The sequence below is a fragment of the Sapajus apella genome, unplaced genomic scaffold (genome assembly GCF_009761245.1).
Source record: "Sapajus apella isolate SASKATOON/1434 unplaced genomic scaffold, GSC_monkey_1.0 scaffold57, whole genome shotgun sequence".
In the NCBI taxonomy this organism is placed as follows: Eukaryota; Metazoa; Chordata; class Mammalia; order Primates; family Cebidae; genus Sapajus; species Sapajus apella.
The window spans coordinates 4,722,838-4,741,094 of NW_022436997.1; the positions used below are offsets into that span (position 1 = coordinate 4,722,838).

At 35.5% G+C, this 18,257-nt stretch overlaps 1 protein-coding gene across 1 annotated transcript in view; it reads right to left on the reverse strand.

Moving 5' to 3' along the window:
• PIK3C3 (phosphatidylinositol 3-kinase catalytic subunit type 3) overlaps nucleotides 1–18,257 on the reverse strand; it is a 126,533-nt gene that overhangs the window by 8,556 nt on the left and 99,720 nt on the right. The window contains exons 22-24 of the mRNA XM_032245263.1: nucleotides 17,449–17,617; nucleotides 10,655–10,745; nucleotides 8,005–8,130 (exon numbers count right to left, since the gene is read on the reverse strand). Coding sequence (XP_032101154.1) covers nucleotides 8,005–8,130; nucleotides 10,655–10,745; nucleotides 17,449–17,617 — 386 coding nt within the window. The remainder of the gene's footprint in view (nucleotides 1–8,004; nucleotides 8,131–10,654; nucleotides 10,746–17,448; nucleotides 17,618–18,257) is intronic.

Below are 18,257 nucleotides of genomic sequence, written 5' to 3' on the forward strand. Positions count from 1 at the left end.
ATATATAAATATTTATATATATATAAATTATACATATAAATTACATATAAAAATATATATATTTATATATAAAATATATGTTTATATATAAAATACTTTACATCTAAATATATATTTAGATATAAAAATATGTCATGTATTTATATAAATATTATTACTTGGAAATACAGGAGTAGATCTGGGACTCAAAATATTTTATTTTGAATTCGAATCTCGGCTTCATCAACTATTAACCTTAGTTTTCTCATGGGCAAAACACACCTTGTAGTATACTTACTTCACAGGTGTGAGAATTAAGAGTTGATGCAGAGAAAGCACTTTGCATAATTCCTGTCACATTTAAATGTTCAATACTTTGCTATTAATGATTTTTTTTTCCCTGTTGTTATTTCTGCCAAGAAAATTCAAATAAATTAGATCTGGAACACAAAATGAAAAAAAGCTATATGAGATATATTGGTGTTATATTATTTGTTTAAGTCACTGATAAGGGAAACATCTCATTCTTTAGAAAATTACTTACAAAATTAAAAAGAATTTGTTTTCGATAAAAAGAATTTCTATTTGACCCCAAAATCAACACTTTTTGTTTTGCTCATTGAAATACTTTACACTGCTATTCTTGGTTCCTAATGATAAAATGAGGTCCCTATAAAAGTAAACTCAGAAATGATTTTTCTCTTCTTTTTAGGTCATAATTTTGCATCTATTAAGTAGGAAAAAACCTGACATTCCAAACAAACTTCAGTTATCATGAAAAGAGTTACAATTGTTTAAAGTGGCAAAATAAGATGAACTAAATATAATGTAAGACTATAGGAATTAGATACACTGAGTGACATGAACTTTTTACCTTTGCACATGGCTACTTGGGTTTTCAGGGCCCCACGGCTTTCAACCTCATGGGAAGTATGTGTAGGTACTAAAGTAAAACACAATTTAAAACTAGAGAGCATCCCATGTTCTCTAGTATGGCATGTAAGAGGGAACATGAAGGGGGAAAGAGCTTCAATTTGCAAAAAGGAATTCAGTGTTAGTGGTCAATTTACATAAAAAGGGAAATTTCAAAAAGTACAAAGAGTGAATATGAGGCATAAGTGGGTCACCAATAGAAAAAAAAAAATGGAAGGTTAGTATGAATAAAGTAATGCTATAAAAACAAAACACACGTATAAAGAAATCTGTATTTACATTTAACAGATGAGTACTAGTGATGCTTTAAACCTGCAATAGTTTAGTTCTATTTTGCATCTACATATTTATGTATCGATTTCACAGCTAAATACTAAATGCCACTTAATATTTACAGCAGGAAATAATAAATTCATGAATTTTTTTCATGAATTTTATCAACATTTTTATTATTAAGGCCATTTATGTGTTTATTAAAAGAGAGTATACTCTCATTAAAGATTTAAGGTATAGTTTATTTTCTTAACTGTTCACCTGAAAGAAATCAAGACTCAAAATTATACAAGTCTAGGAGTGAGAACTTTAAATAAATTGAAGAAAAAAACATAAACAAAAATTTCTGTGTGTAACAGTTCTCCTTTTCCAAAGAGAGTATTAGCTGATGTATGGCCCTAAAACAGAACTAGCTTTGCTAGGTAAGACCAAATATCAAACAAAGTTCATCAAGCAAAAATACATTATGGTACATTTAAGACAACAGACTAAGGTTGTAAGTATATCTAAACATTTCCTATTGTTACAAAGGCTTAAAAACAAAAACCAAAACAAAATTCCACTGACTCATGAAATAGCGACTTTCAAGTAACTAAAAATTGGAAGAGTTAACACCAGCACAACTATTGATTTCTTAACTGTCAAAGGTGCTACGAATATACACATAAACCTAAGGTAAATGTTTTTATACATACTCTGAACACAAAAAATGCTTTAACTTTACCTAGAGAAATACAGCGAGAAATGGACTTGAATGGTCTTAGTTCCCAATTCTGAAAACCAAGAGGGTCACTCACTGACCTAGAAGATTGCCTTCTTTAAGAAGATGAAAGAGGATAACAGTTAAGCGAAATCACTCTACACTGGGTTTAGGTGCTAAAGTCAACAGAGAAAGGAAAAACAAGAATACAAATTAAAAAAAGAAAATTACTCAAGAAAATACCTCTGGGAGGCAGCATATTAGAGACATGTATCTCTTTAGAAGTCCAAAATTGGAAGCTTTCCCCTCAGCAATGATACAAGAAAACCCCATTTTTCTGGTTAAGCAGCAAACGGTTTGCACTTAGAAACCACCATATGGATATCAAAAACTCAGAATCTTCAATTCTGGGATCACATTAAGCACAGTAAGATGCCATGTTATGCATGAAAGGCACTTGACACCTAAAACACTTTTGAGAGAGTCACTGTCACATTCCTTAGAGGACATATATTCTTTAGGGGAAATTCAAGCAGAATAACCACACCATTTTCCTCCTTTCATTTTTTTTTTGTTTTATTTTGTTTTGAAATCTTCCCAAATACATATAGTTGAATTTCCTTAAGATAAAGGTAAATGGTCTCTAACTTAAGAAAGTGTGACTATATGTGACTATAGAATCAGGTATCTCTCTGCCTAGACCTGTGCTTTTCCTCCTTGAACACCACAGGCAGAAGTAAGGATTCCCTTTAAATGGACAGCAGTGCTATGTTCCTAGTATCTGGAACTTAGGTAAACCTTCTGAACCCAATCCATTCATTATTATTACTTTTTAAATATTCTGCAAAAAAACAAACAAAAACAAAAACAAACAAACAAAAAATATATCTGTCTCTAGTTAATCTGCCAAGATCCAATTCATAGATTTAGTATGTATTAAGATTACTGGAAACCACAGCCTTTTCTCAAGATTTTTACTATCAATAAATGAAAAGGAAGGACAACAGGGAAAAGCAGAAACAGGAAATGGACTGCAGTGTAAGAGATCACCGCTAGAAGGACTACTTGTGCAATTGTATGTGACCCAAGCTATATGACCTCTATCTTTCCCATGTATACAAGACTCGAAAGCACTGTGAAGATCACTTCAAGGCCAGAAGTGGCTCGTGCCTATAATCCCAGCACTCAGGAGACCAAGATGTGAGAGCTGCTTGAGGCCAGGAGTTCAAGAGCAGGTTGGGCAACACAGTGAGACCTCATCTCTACAAAAAACAGACTAAAAATTATCTGGGTATGGTGGCGCATGCCTGTATTCCTAGCTACTGGGGAGGATGAGGCAGGAGGATCACTCAAGTCCGGGAGGTCAAAGCTGCAGTGAACCATGATTGCACCACTGCACTCCAGCCTGGGCAAAAGAGCAAGACACCAGAAAAGATCATTTTGGAATAGAGAAGAGTTACAATGATGCAATTTCAAAGACAATGACTGAAATAAAAGTATTTTCCAGTGGAAAATTTATACTGCTAATAGGCGGGTTTTTGCTAAGCAATAAATACTGCAGTATTTAATCTCTACCCTTCCTAAGGAACTTCATGATGAAAGAAAACAAACTTTTGTTGCATTTGGACATAATAGTTGTATCTAGTAATTCTTAATCTTCTTTTTGAATGTTATTTCTTTTATGCTGAAATATTATTCTTGTAAGTATGTATCAATCTACTCCCATTTTTTAAAGGTTGTTTCTACTATCCATAATGATTAGTGGCAACATACTAAAATTACCATAAATCAATTAACAATATTGCATCATAATAAATGGCTAGGAGTGACAAAAATAGATGCTGGTCATCTGAATTTCGATGCCTATGTGATTTATTAGTATCAAAACTTAGACAATATGTGTAGATATGTGAGTTTCAAAGAGAAAATAAACTCCAGAGATTAAGAAATATCTATGCTTCTATAATTGTTATTTGAAAAGATCTGTATGAAGCTAAGTTCTTATTTAGTATTCTATGTATGCTTCAGTGCCTAAGCAAGTTCCAATAAAATTAAACATCCACAGGTAACTCTTATTTTGGAGCACAGATGATATACTTAAGGAGATCTAAGTAATATCATGAACATTTTCAAGTTTATCCCTTAGGATAAACAAGATGAAATCTGGTAAAACAAACAAACAAACAAAAAACTGAATCTGTCTGGTAAGTTAGAACTAACAACTTTTTTTTTTTTCTTTTAATTTTCAGACAGACTCTCTCTCTGTCGCCCAGGCTAGAGGCCAATGGAGTGATCTCAGCTCACTGCAACCTCCACCTCCGGGATTCAAATGAATCTCCTGGCTCAGCCTCCTGAGTAGCTGGGATAATAGGTGCCCCCCACCATGCCTGTCTAATTTTTGCACTTTGGTAGACACAGAGTTTCATCATTTGGTCTGGCTGGTCTCAAACTCCTGACCCCATGTGATTCGCCTGCCTCAGCCTTCCAAAGTGCTGGGATTACAGGTGTGAGCCACTGCACCCAGCTGAAAACAACTTTTTATGTAGTTCAGTTTTCTCATTTATGAAACGGGAATAACACTAAAACATATTTGTATTATCACAGTAAGGGTTACTTAATTAAAAATGGGGAAGCATTGTATGAAATACATTCCAATAAACAGCGAAGCTGTTATTGTCCCAAACACTGTGTCTATCATTCTGAAGTGGAGAGCTAAGAAATGATCTCTAAAAAGTTCTTCTACGTATTCATGCTGCAATAAACCTCCACTTTTACAAGTACAGGTATGCTAATCCTTAGGCTGTTAGAATCATTCAGATATTTGTTCTTAACTGTTATCTTCATGTGGCAATATCCTTGAATAGCAAAGTTATCAAGAATCTATCCTAGTACAAAACTGCCTGTAACAACCAAGGCTAAAGTAATGTTAATTATAGGATTTCTGTATCTTATCTACTATTTTAATGAAGAACTAGAAAATAGGAACCTATGAAACAGATAGTATTCCTTCTCAAGAATTATAATCATGTTAGTTAATGTGTATAAAATGATCTCTCCAATGTCTAATTTAAGAGCATGCTCATCGCAATTTTACCAATTTGTTTTGCCATTCATATATTTTCTCTATGAATAGAAGAATAGGTACGTGACAATAACAGAGTTCTTAACAACTTTAACAATTTAATCTTCCCTACGATGGGGAGACAGAAGAGGCAGATTTCATTTACTAAACCTTGCAGTAGTCAACATTAGCTTTGTAAAGCTATTACCTTTGACATTAGATTAAATTCATGTCAAAAATGGACGTTTTATCCTCAATGTCAATCACTTTATAGGTGTGAATACTGAGGCCCAGAGACTTCAGTAAACCAAAGTCCTTGTATTACTAGCTCCTATAGATAATACTAAGGTCCCCTATATACTACCACTCTTTTTTTTTAACCAACCTCTTTTTTTCCTCCATCTTTATAATATAGAGAATCCAAAAAACTAGTCCTTCTATTCTTGGATCCAGCTAGCAAAACAGGAATCTTATGCAAATTAACAATAGAATTTCAAAACTAGACCACTAAAATAAACTATGCTACTAATTTATTTTACAGAACTTGAAGGCTCAATTTTAAGCTGGAGCACATTAGCTGAGTGGTAGTTAAGTCTTCAAAGATGCCACACTTAATTTGTCTCTTTTCTACATACGCAACCCTCTTCTTCTGTCAAGAGGCAAAATCTACTTTTTCTCCCTGTGAATTTGGACTGCCCTTGGGACTTATTTTAAGAGGCCTGCCACTTCTGCCTTCATGTACCCTTGGGGAAATCAGTCACCACGCTGTAGAGCAGCAGTTTGGGCTGGAGTTCGAAATGATGAGAGAGGAAGTAGAGAGAGACAGTCCATGCAGAGAACACCAAACTGCCAGACCTGTTGAGTGAAGCTTTGTTGAAGCTTGTTGAAACCCGACTACCAGTTGAATACAGCTGAAGGAGTGAAGCTAGTTAACGTTATAGGAAACAAAAAAAACCTCGTAGCTGGGCTCTAGGTAAATTCCTGACTGAAGCATCCTAAGTAAGACATAACAAATCATTACTGCTTTTTTAGCTGGTAAGTTTGGAGTTGCTTGTGTAGCTATAAATTACTGAAATTAGTGTTAGGTAGCAGCACTAATTTCAACTTTGGAGTTTTAGCTCCATTATATAATTGCCCAGGAAAAGAAAAACCAGAATCTACAAGTATGGATTAAGGGAAACCCAAAAATGAGAGAGATTTGTACACTTGTAGATAGAGATGGTTTAAGATAAAATGTAAATGGCCAACTATAATGGGTAAATCCTCTGCTACAGAAATGCAAAGACCCAGAAGTTAAGAGTTTCTGACTTCAACCATGCTGTAACTAGTCGAGCTTAAAAAAAGAAAAAATAAGGTATACACACAGAGAGATGGGCTGTGGCCAAGAAAAGTTTCATTGACACATAACGTAGCATAGTGATAAACAAGATATGGAAAATGAAAACATCTGGTTTAAAAAATATTAAACACGGGAGTCAAAAGATTTGGGTTTAAGTTTTGGTTTTGTCCCTTGTTTGTTACAGATATCAAGTAGTCACAATATCTCTCTGGCCTTTTTTTCCTTATAGCTCTAAAATCATTTGCTCTGCTATATGTAGAGCAAGATCCACTATTAGCTAGCTGGCTGACTTTAACAAGTCACCTACTATTTGAATCAAAATTTATTCTCAATAAATGATTGGTTAGGATTAATGGCCCATGAAGCAGACCCTGAGGTAGCCCTTGTAATAAAAATATGATCAAGACTGGCGTTCAGGGAAATAAAACTTGTTATTGAGCTAGAAAAAGAGTATAAGCTAACGTCTAGAGGTAGGAACTATTTTATGTTCATTAAATATTTGTTAAGTATATAAGGTGGCTGATAGACAAAGCCCAGCCTTCAGGAAGTCTGTATTTGAGGAGTTATAAGGGAATCCAAATACCTATAATAAAAAGCAAAACATCAGCTAACGTGGGAAAAGGTGAAGAGAAGGAAAAAAAAGAAAGCAAAACGTAAGTGCAAGTCACAATAAAGGTAGAAAATACTATGAAAATTTAAAAAAAAATAAATCAAAGAGCATTAAGCGCTCTTGGAGGACAGGTTGGATTTTGGCATGCAGAAGTTTACAGAAGATACATTATTAGGAAGGCTGATTTCTGGGCTGAAGAAATGACAGTAGCAAAGTTGTCACTACAATGAAAGAGAACAAAATATTTAGAGAAAGAGTATTATCAGGCAACGGCTTGGAAAGCAGCAGAGAGCACAATATTCTGGAAGGCCTAGAAGTTGCCAGAGACTGGACTTCACTGTTAGGCAATGGGGAAACTGCACACACCAAGTTATCATAAAGTTAAATTTAAAAACTGGGTTAAAAAGCTTAAAGAAACAGATGTGGCTTGGTGAGATACTGGTCATCGGCTGAGAGAAAATTCAAAGCAGAGAAGCTTCGAGCTTGGATGATTAGGAAAATCATTAAGTGAATGTGTAACACGTGGAAGGAGTTCACAGGCAAGAAGGTGAGGGCACAGGAGAAAAAAGCAACCTAATTTTTCCATTTGCTAACCATTTTCAAAGTCATCCTTATTATGAAATTCATAATCAAAATGAATTTTAGATCTAAGGTTTACCATGAAAGGGTAATCGCTCACCTATCTGTAGATACTGCTAATAGTAAGTCTATGGACAGATCTTTCTGATGTGTGGTGTGGACTGCTTTTCTTAGCCTTTAAACTTTCCCAGCACTTTACCATTCACCAGAACCCAACAAGTGTCCAAATTTCAATTGCCAAGGCCTCTGCTGGACCCAAAATCATTCTCAAGAAGGGATGTATAATCACCACTGACTACAACGAACGAAAATACCTATGCTGGTGCTCCAGAAGTTAGTCATTACTAATAAAGGCAGACGTTTAGGAATTAATAATGTCTGAAACACAATTCACTTCAACTGGCTGGTGAGATGTCAAAAAGGCTTGACAGAAAAACAGAAAAGATGCCAACTGGCAGGAGAAATGTATGGCTCTCCAAGGATTCTCGGGCAATACATGGAGAAAAATGCCCTGCACTCAGAGAACTTACCTGGGCAAACTTGTGAATCTGTTCCACCACTGCAGCAAAAAGGGCATGGACACTTTCATCAATCAGGCTCTGCATGTAATGCACAGCCTCTTCATCTGACAGGTCTAAACGGAATTTATCCTGAACCTATAAGATAACAGTCTTAGTCTTTATAATGAAGAAAAACAGGGCACATTTTGAACAGACAGAACCAATATAATGCAGACATTATTAAGCAGCATGAGCTATTCCTATGGCAAATAAATGACCTGTAACTTATCAGGGTTCTGAATGCTATTCTTTGGAGTGTGGAAGTTTGCTGTTTTTGTTATATGCTCTGTATATCACCCCGTTCTTGTTGGTTGTAAACAGTTTTTAAGAAAAAAGAAAAGAAAATAGGAAATAGTTCTTAGGGCCCTACATTTTAAAAACAGAGAAACTGCTCTTTTAACTAAAGGGGTGCCTTATTTTTTTGAATTTAAAATCTAGAATTACTAGATGGAAGTTGTGGCATATTTATTAATAATCTCCTTCACTTTATCCCTGTTATTCCTTGTGAAATGGATGGAGCAAGATGAGATTATATTAATATTCTCCCATACCTTCAGTGTCTATATAAGAACAGGAACCATGTCAATCACCGGCAAAATCAACTAAATGTAATTTTCTAAGGTTTCCTTTCCTATTGAATTTCCCTATATCCCTGCACAAAACTACGTCAATAGGTTTATAATTTGCAAAGAGAACATTTTTTAAATCTTATTTAAAGCTACAGTTAATTTTCAGTAGCATTAAGAACCAGAAAAACGACTATATTTATGTATGTATATTTTATATATACATAAAAGTCAATGTTACTGAAGAACTACTTTGTGCAAAACACCATGCAAATTATTATACCTGCAACATTTCCTCTGATTCACTATACAACCACACAGTAGATAGTATCTCATCGATAAGATGCAAAAATTGAGGCAGAGAATTCATGAAGCCAGCTCAGAGACCCTTAACTGGCACATGCTTCCAGACAATCCCACACTACCAGACACAACCATTACACAGTACTCCTTTCTCTTGCAAATAACCCACGTAATACTTCTCAAAGACAGTCTAGGAGAAAATGGGATTTTCAAGGGGATAAAGTGTGGTCCACATTTAGTGTTTCCCTTTAAGTATAGAGTTTAGAAAGCTACGAAGAAGAAACGCCCATAGCCCCAGCTCAGTGTTCCTGTCTCTTCGCTGTACTGGAGGCATGCTAGGCGATCCAAGAGTGCTGCGGCTAAGAAGTGAAGACAAAAACAATTTGGTGCAGGGACATCTAAGGCTGTATCTTCAGTGAACTAGCTCTCTCATTTCTGGATCTCAGGTAATGACAAACATATTCCTTGAGTTCAATTTTTTTATTTCCGTGACTTCTACTTGTAGAGAGAATATCTGACAATTTGGGAACTATTTTTAAGGACATGAAAAATCTACAGAGCAGAAGTATCAAAATAAGCTTTAGCCAAATGTATGAAAGCTTGCATACTTACCTAAGTGCCTAAATTACAAAGAGAAGATATATACTTGGCATCAAAATAAAATGTTATTTACCAAATATGAAAATATTCTCTTTTACAACAAAGGGTTAACTGGATATAAAGTTATTTGGTATAAAATTTACTGACATATGTTAGGCTGTCCTCTAGGTTCTTAAGGTTCTTAATACATACACTAATTTTTCCAATACTTAATGCTATTGTAAATCAACCACAACTTTATAAACTAAATACAAGCTAAAACAAAAAACTCCCCATCTTTGGAAACTACAGATCTATTGGCAGTAGTCCTTTGCAGAGGTATGGAGAAATTCTATAGGCACAGAGACATATGAGAAGATCTAGTTTAGTATATTTTGTCAGTGATTAGCATCATTGCTGTTATTCTACAGGCAGTGAAGGTGTGGAAGTATATTAAATAATTTCTACTGATTTATCTTTAAGTTCACTGACTCCTAATGCCATAATCCAATCTGCTGTAAAGCCTACCCAATTAATATTTCACTTTAGCTACTGTACTTTTTCTGTAATTTTCATTTTGTTCTTTCTTCCTAGTTTTAATTTCTCTATTGATAGTCCTATCTGTTCAGTAATTATGCATTTATTTTCCCTTGGGTGGATGGACATTTATAACAGCTGCTTTGAAGTCCTTTTCTGGTGGTCATGGGTCCTCTCAGGGTGTTTCTACGGATTGTTTTTTTTTTCCATTGGCTTAGTGTCACATTTTCTGTTTATTCACACATCTAGTTATTTAAAAAAAGAAAAAAGATAACAGACGTTCCAAATGATGTATTAGAGAGACTCTGAATTCTGCTGTGTTCTTGTGAAGATTCACTGTAGCTGGCAGTTAACATGGCTAAATTCAATTTTAAAATACATCCTCCCTGTGATGGACAACAGCTGAAAACTCTGCTCAGTTCTTTAAGCTTTGGGCTGCTGCTTCCCCCTCCTTGGGACTGCAGGGCTGGAGTGGTAATAAGCCCTCTCTCCAGATACGGGAACCTATTCATGTGACTGTAGGCATGAACAAGGAAGAGGATAAAACTGGCTGCAGAGACTTGAGAAGTTGTTGTATTCTGGAATATGGAAAATTTATGCAGAAAAGCTCTTCACTTATGTTACTTAAAAATTACCTTTTTCACAGTTTTATCTGGTTCAAGAGCAATATCTGGAATGTTCGCATCAACCATCAAAGAAAACAAGTTTAAGATCAGATTAGAATACCTAAAGAAGAGCAGAAAAAGAAAAAAAAATAGCAATGATTAGAATTCTGCATTTCTTTCTCATATTAAGAACACTTCTAGAAGTGGTACCTGGATTTTTCTAGTGAATACTATTATTCCAATAGAAAACTCATCAGTTGGTATCAATAAAATGCAAGCCTTGACAAATATTTAATTCTGGGGTCTTCATATAACACCATTTCTAAATCCTACACCATGGGACAGACTTTTGGAATAATCATCTAATAATGACATTCTTTTTATTCTTTAGTAAGTATGCATATTTTTAGAAGGGATCTGAGGAACATCTACTTTATGTCTAATTCGCATTTTGTAACAATTAAGATCTACCTGTTTTTGCTAGGTGAAGATGACAATCTGCTACTTTAAGACGACCTCAGTGTGTCATGGCTAAATGAATGAAAGGGAAATAATATCATCCGATGAATCACTCATGACTATCTTCCAAATATACCAATAATCATTTCAGGAACTACATAACTGACCTGGATAAAAGTAATTCTATAAGAAAGAAAAAACCACTAGTATTCTGCTGCATTAAAAATGGGCAAAATACCTAAAAAATGTTATCTTGGGAGTATGCTGGCCTCTAACAGGAACTAACTGTTTCTCTTCACCAATCCTCAAACTCTTCCTCTTCCTCCAAAAAGAACAAATGTTACTATTCTGAATGGTCATTTCCAGAGGTGGGGCTTTGTGGGGAAAGGTTTAAATAAACCTCCACTTTGGGTGGTTATGCTTTTGGTGGCCCTTCCTTAGCACTTATAAAAAGAGATTCAGGTTTGATCTTCAGGGTGGATGTGAGTAAGGAAAGCATTGGTTTTAGGCAATGACGGTTTTTAGCTGCTTCAGCAAAAATGTGAACCAAGTGCCTTGTGTTCATTGTCTTCTCTAGGGGATAAGGGCAGAGTTGGTGATGGAGGATCTTTTTTCCAGCTATCTACCTATCAATAATAATAATAAAATACAAACTGTTACTTAAGAACTGTTTAATACTTGAATTGTAATGATAATAGAAGTTGCATAGAAAAATGACTATCCATATGAGTTTCAAATTATCTATTTTATCCTCATTTCTGAATTTTATATTGCCCATAAAAATCACAAGGAACTATAATGAAAAACTTCTACCTTGATGTAGTCCAATCAAATCAGGCCCTAACCCACTTAAACTCTTAGGGAAAAAAAGTTATAATAGCTAAACAGCTGTAACCTGGCTTTAAGTTACTAATTTCTTTGTGGGAATTGATAAATGCATATCATAGATGTTCCTACTCATATAGTCATTTTATTCATTCAACCAACAAATATTTACTTAGTACTCACTAAACCCACTGTTGTAGGCACTAGGGATACAGACTGTGGTGAACTGAACAAACAAGGGCCCCACACTGAAGAAGTTTACATCTGGAGGAGGGTAGAAACTAATAGAATAAACTGATAAACATGATAATTTTATGTCTGCTTGATTAAAAGATTTAAATACAGGGAAAAAAAAACAAAAACAGAAAAATGGGTCAGAGAGAAAGAGCCATCTTATGGTGGTATGGTTTTATTTTAAATGCACTGAGAAGCAACTGAGTTTAAGGAGTGGAGTGAACCATGTTGATAGGTGTTTTTAACCGTTCACTCTGGACATCTTGAAGGGACATAAGAATCAAAGTAGGGAAAATATAATAGACTTCCAGGTGGACAGGGAACAGCATGAAGGCTATAAGGCTTTATTCTGCAGATGAAATAGATGAACCTTGCTGACGGTTTCAATGGAGGTCACAGGGAGAGGACAGAGGAACTGAATGACACAAAAGATTTAATCTAATGGGACACTAGTGTTATACACCAAGAAAGGCTAAATGAAGGAGAAACAGGATTTTAGGCAGGGACTCAAGAATTTTGTTTTAGACATATAGAGTTTGAGGTGTCTACTAGATTTTCAGTAGAGATGTCAGATATATCTCAGAGGAGATATGAAAGCTAGTGATATTAAAGTCATCAGAAATAGGATCATATGTAAAGTCACAGTATTGGATGAAAATGGTAAGGAGAGGGGGTGCAAAAAATAAAGGTCCAAAATGAATCCCTTTACAATGATATCATAAGGCTTCTACATCAGACTTGTCCAATCTTTTGGCTTCCCTGGGCCACAATGGAAGAACAATTCTCTTGAGCTATACATCAAATACACTAACACCAATGACAGCTGATGAGCTAAAGAAAAATAAATTGCAAAAAATAATCTCAATGTTCTAAGAAAGTTTATGAATTTGTATCTGGCTGTATTCAAAGCCGTCCTGGGCTGCATGTGGCCTGGGGCCACAAGTTAGATAAGTCCTTCTCTATGGAAACAGAGACGGTCCACTGGAGAGGGCTGCAAGGAATGTGGTAGCAGTGTACAGTCAGCTGTTACATATTATAAAAAAAGATGCTCTTTCAACTAACTCTCCATCATCTGTACTCTGCTTTGTTGATCATATAGGTACACGATTTTTTTCCATCTTGCCATGGGGAAATCTACCAGAAGGCAACATAAGGAGAAGAATACAAAGTCAATTTTCAAAGAGATACATTTTAAGTTCTCCAACTTGGCTGCCCATTAGATTCACCTGGGAAACTTTTCAAATGTATCAACGCCTGAGCCCAATCTCAGACCAATTCAAAATGAAGAGGCCCAGAATTTTCCCCTTGCCACCGCACCTGCAAGCTCCCCAGGTGCATCTAATGGGCAGCCAGAATCGATGTTAAAAGTCTGCCTTTATTGATGCAGAATGTGATATATCTTTTAAAAAAGGTAAATACTAATGCTTTCTGGATTATCTCCTGATTTAAATGTAACCATCCATGCATCTATTGTTATAGCAAAGGGAAACAGAAATAAATATAAAGGTTAGACATCCAAATACTTTGTGAATAATTTGTCACGACCTTAACTATATCAATCTTTTACATCTGTTGTCATTAACCTGAATTTTCTATTTAAGACCCAACAAGTGAAGCAAAATACGAAGTATTTACTAAATAGGTCAGTCATTTAATGTCCTACTCAGAAACATAAATTTAAAGGCCGCTTGACTTTTTTTTTTTTTGAGATGGAGTCTTGTTCTGTCACCCAGATTGGAGTACAGTGGCACCACCTCGGCTCACTGCAACCTCCGTCTCCCGGGTTCAAACAAGTCTCCTGAGTAGCTGGGATTACAGGCGCATGCTACCACACCCAGCTAATTTTTGTGTATTAGTAAAGATGGGGGTTTCACAATGTTGGCCAGGCTGGTCTTGAACTTCTGACCTCAAGTGATCTGCCGACTTCAGCCTCCCAAAGTGCTAGGATACAGGCATAAGACACCCCACCCAGCCAGCAAACCAGTATTAAACAACCTAAGGTTAAGATTAAAAAAAAAAAAAAAAAAAATAGGGCGGGAAAGTGTATAAAATCTAGTCTAGCAAAGACTGAAAGATGGAATGTGATATAATTGGATTTTTTAAAAAGCAGGTTGCATGTAACATTCAAAGAAATGGCACTCTTTCTCTTACCCATGTTCATGCCAACTACCATGTTACACTCTAGTCATACAAAGATAGTTTATATTTTTCAGGAAAAACCTTCATTACTGAAAACTGAATCCATTAACTACATTGAGGTTCTTACAGTATTTCAAAGGTCTATTTCCTCTACATTCTATTTTCCATGAAACAAAAATCAGAGGTCCTGTGAAAATTTTCTTTAATAAGAGTACTACTTCAAAGGGAGATAGCAATGTAGTTAATGATGTATGTGACCAACAAATTCACAGATGTTTGATGACTAGACTAGGCAAACTTCTGAGACAACATGAGAACCTTAGTTGTTTTGGACACAGTCATACTCTATCCCTCAGGTTGGAGTTCAGTGGCAGAACTTGCTCACTGTAATCTCCGCCTCTTGAATTAAAGTGATTATTGTGTCTCAGCCTCCATAGTAGCTGGGATTACAGGTGTGCACCACCACTCCTGGCTAATTTTTGTATTTCTTTTTTAAAGTAGTGGTGAACATTTTTTCACCATGTTGGCCAGACTAGTCTCAAACTCCCAGCCTCAAGTGATCCACCCACCTCAGCCTCCCAAAGTGCTGGGATTACAGAAGTGAGTCACTGCCCCCAGCCAGTTAAATGCATTCTTGATTTCACTATTGGAAATTTTTTTACCAACAAATGAAGAAAGAATATCTTGTAATATAAGTGACTAAAAATGGTGTTTGGCATAAATGTGGGTTTCGAGAAAGACTTAAGATGTACTGATTAATAAGAGATGACAACATATTTTGTTACATGAAAAGCACCATACCATTAAATATGTCCTTACATCTGCAAAACTATAACCATTTATAACTTAGTTCAAAATGGACTACTCTGCTTATGTGGTATGATGTTATTCAGTGGTTTCTCTGTGAAGAAACTGATCAGTTATGAAGAAAAGCCATAAAATAACAGGACTGGTCATACCTCCAAAGCCTAATAAAAGTGTCAATAACCTTAGCTCTAAACAACTATCAGGTTAATTCTTATTCTGAAGGCATTTTTTTTCAACCAACTAAAGCATACTCTAAAATACAACATTAAAAAATAAATGTTGGCCAGATGAAGTAGCTCATGTCTGTAATCCCAGCACTTTTAGAAACCGAGGCAGGTAGATAACTTGAACCCTGAAGTTTGAGACCAGACTGGGCAACATAGCAACACCGCCCCCAACCCCCGACACCTGTTCTTTATTAAAAAAAAAAAAAACTCAAAAATATTAGCTGGGCATGGTGGCACATGCCTGTAGTTCCAGCTACATCCGAGGTTAAGGTGGAAGGATCATCTAAGCCCAGTAAATTGAGACTGCAGTGAGCCATGATCATGCCGCTGCACTCCAACCTGGGCAATCGAGTGACAATCTGTCTCAAAAAAAAAAAAAACAAAAACAAAAGTTGATTAAACAATTTGAGTCTAGCTAATATTAAGTGAAGTACAGGGGAATTTTAAAAAGTTAAACAGTTTTCATTAAAGCTTTGCATAAAATTATTAAGATTAATCTCTCTGTGGCTTTTCTTTGTAGTAAGGAAGTCAACTTTGGCTCTCCATTAATAACCTGCCTGTTTTCTCATTCTATTGAATTGCTACTAATCCACTACCACTGACAGTTTATAAAGCACATTGTTTTCTGCTTCAAAAAAATAGCACCTTTGACATTTCTTTAGTTATCATTCCTTACCATCTTGTCTGCCACCTCCCTGAGATATTCATGATTCAACCTAGTTTCTATGGGCTTTGACTATTTTAAATTAAAAATCCCAGATATTAAATGGCATTCTCATCTCTCTGAAAGTGCTTCTGCATGACCAAACAAATCTAAAGAGCACGATTTTCTCACTCTCATTTTTAGCATTTCTGGAGGGTAACACTGAGCCATTCTGCCACCCAAAGGATAAATAATGCTGCCATTTGTAAAATGCCCGTTACAGGGTTTGTGACACATGGAAAAGACTGAATTTACAACGAAGACCTAGTCATTGCATAAATGAAACCTGATTACTATAAGAAAACCAGTCTCCTAGGACCAGCACATCAACATCAACTGGGAACATGGCCTCACACTAGACCTGAAGCAGGAATTCAGAGGGTTCTCAAACAAATACGAAGAGTTCTCATTGAATAAACATACAATAAGTGCCTATGTATAAAACACTAGATGAGAAATTGAGGTTACAAAGGTTATGAAGAAAAGGGAGACAGAACTCACACGTGCTGGCAACTGGCTATCGATTGGTTGTATTTTCACCTGGAAGAGCATGTATGTATGTTTCCTGGACTGGGATTTTCTGCTGGACTAAGAAAAATTCATTTTGCATATTTGGGCTAAAAATGGCATTAGAGTCAAATGATCCTGTCATTTTTGACTAATCATTAGAGCCATGTCCTGAATTTACCAAACATGACTTTTATTTTTTTCCTGATTACGTATGATAGTCAGTCCTAACTAAATTAGGAAGAAGGAAGCACAGATTTAGTGGCATTGAAGAAACAAGGACAGAGAAAAAACATTCTTTGTAACAGAATGACTGATGAGGTGTTAAAGAGATAAAAATCATTTTAACATGTACTTCAATCATTGAGCAAGCTTTTGAATATTCCTGAAGAGTATCCAACACTAAGGCTGCTAAAGAATAAAAACGATGGAACTAATATCACTCTAAAGAAGTTGTATCCTACATTCTTTGATAAAGAAATAGGAAGTAGTCAGCTAGGGAAAAGGAAGAGAGCCCAGTAGGTGACTGTAATGCTCCAGGACTGTCTCCAGATCTGAATGGTATGAAGTTTCTTAACCTTTTTTCTACCCTAGTATTGTCAAAGTAAAGTTTATTAAAATGACATAAACCCACTGAGTTGGAAGCCTCCATGTTTGCTTCATCTTATGTGATGCCAGCTTCCTAGCTGGTGGGATTTAGCAATGAGCTAGTTAGTGGGAAAGCAAGAACGTTTATGTCTTTTTCCTCTGATATTTGACTGTCAAAATTGGTATTGAATGTGAAATAGGAAATATTGTTGCCTTTGTCGTTTTGAAAAAGTGATTGATGCCAAAGAATGCATACATTTAAACAGCTCCTTCTCTTGTTCCACAAAATAAAAATAAATTTACCCAAATTCTCAGTACCAAGCAAATCAACTTACCTTCGCAGGTGGAGGAAAGCCGTGTAACACTGTTTACGGAACTCTTGGTACTGCTCACTCTGGGTGCCCCCCATTCCTTCTACCATTTCTTTATTCAGCTTCATTGGAGGAGGAAGAGGCTTCGGATCCCGACCCAAAATATATCCAAAATCTATGTGGAATAGTTTACCTGGAGGTTGACAAGAAACTCATTTGTTTCTGGAATTCTCTTAAATAACTGGGTAGGGGATATATCACACAATTGGTATAAACAGTGTCTCTTCATAAAGGATATTAGTTCATGATGAAACCTATTAAATTCTTTAGTATTTCTAACTGCAGGTTTGAGAGTGGCCTTCGGAACATATTTAACTCATTTTAATTCATTCATTCTGAGGAAACTATGCCTAAAATCATGTCAAAGTAATGGTAATCCAAAATTTTTAAATCCCATTTTTAAGTCTTCAGAATCAAAGATAGAGCCTGGGTAACTTTTTAAGTTATCAGCAGAAATCAGAATTTGGTAGCAAATTTTTAAGCACAGTTCCCTTCATCTAGTAAAAGATCATTTCATTAAATATTCCTGAGATTAATCCTTCTGTTAAATTATCATTACTGAAAAAAAAAAATATTAAAAAGAAAAAATTTAAAAAGCCATATTCTTATCACACTGTAAATAGCAATTTAGTTGTAATAATGTATCAGCTGTAGCATAGATTGATTTATAAATCTGTTTTCATCGTATAGTATATACGAGTAGGCACGATTGTCAGATTTCATGTTGTACATATTTAAGATTTTAAAATGTCAACATGGGGGGGGGTTCATTT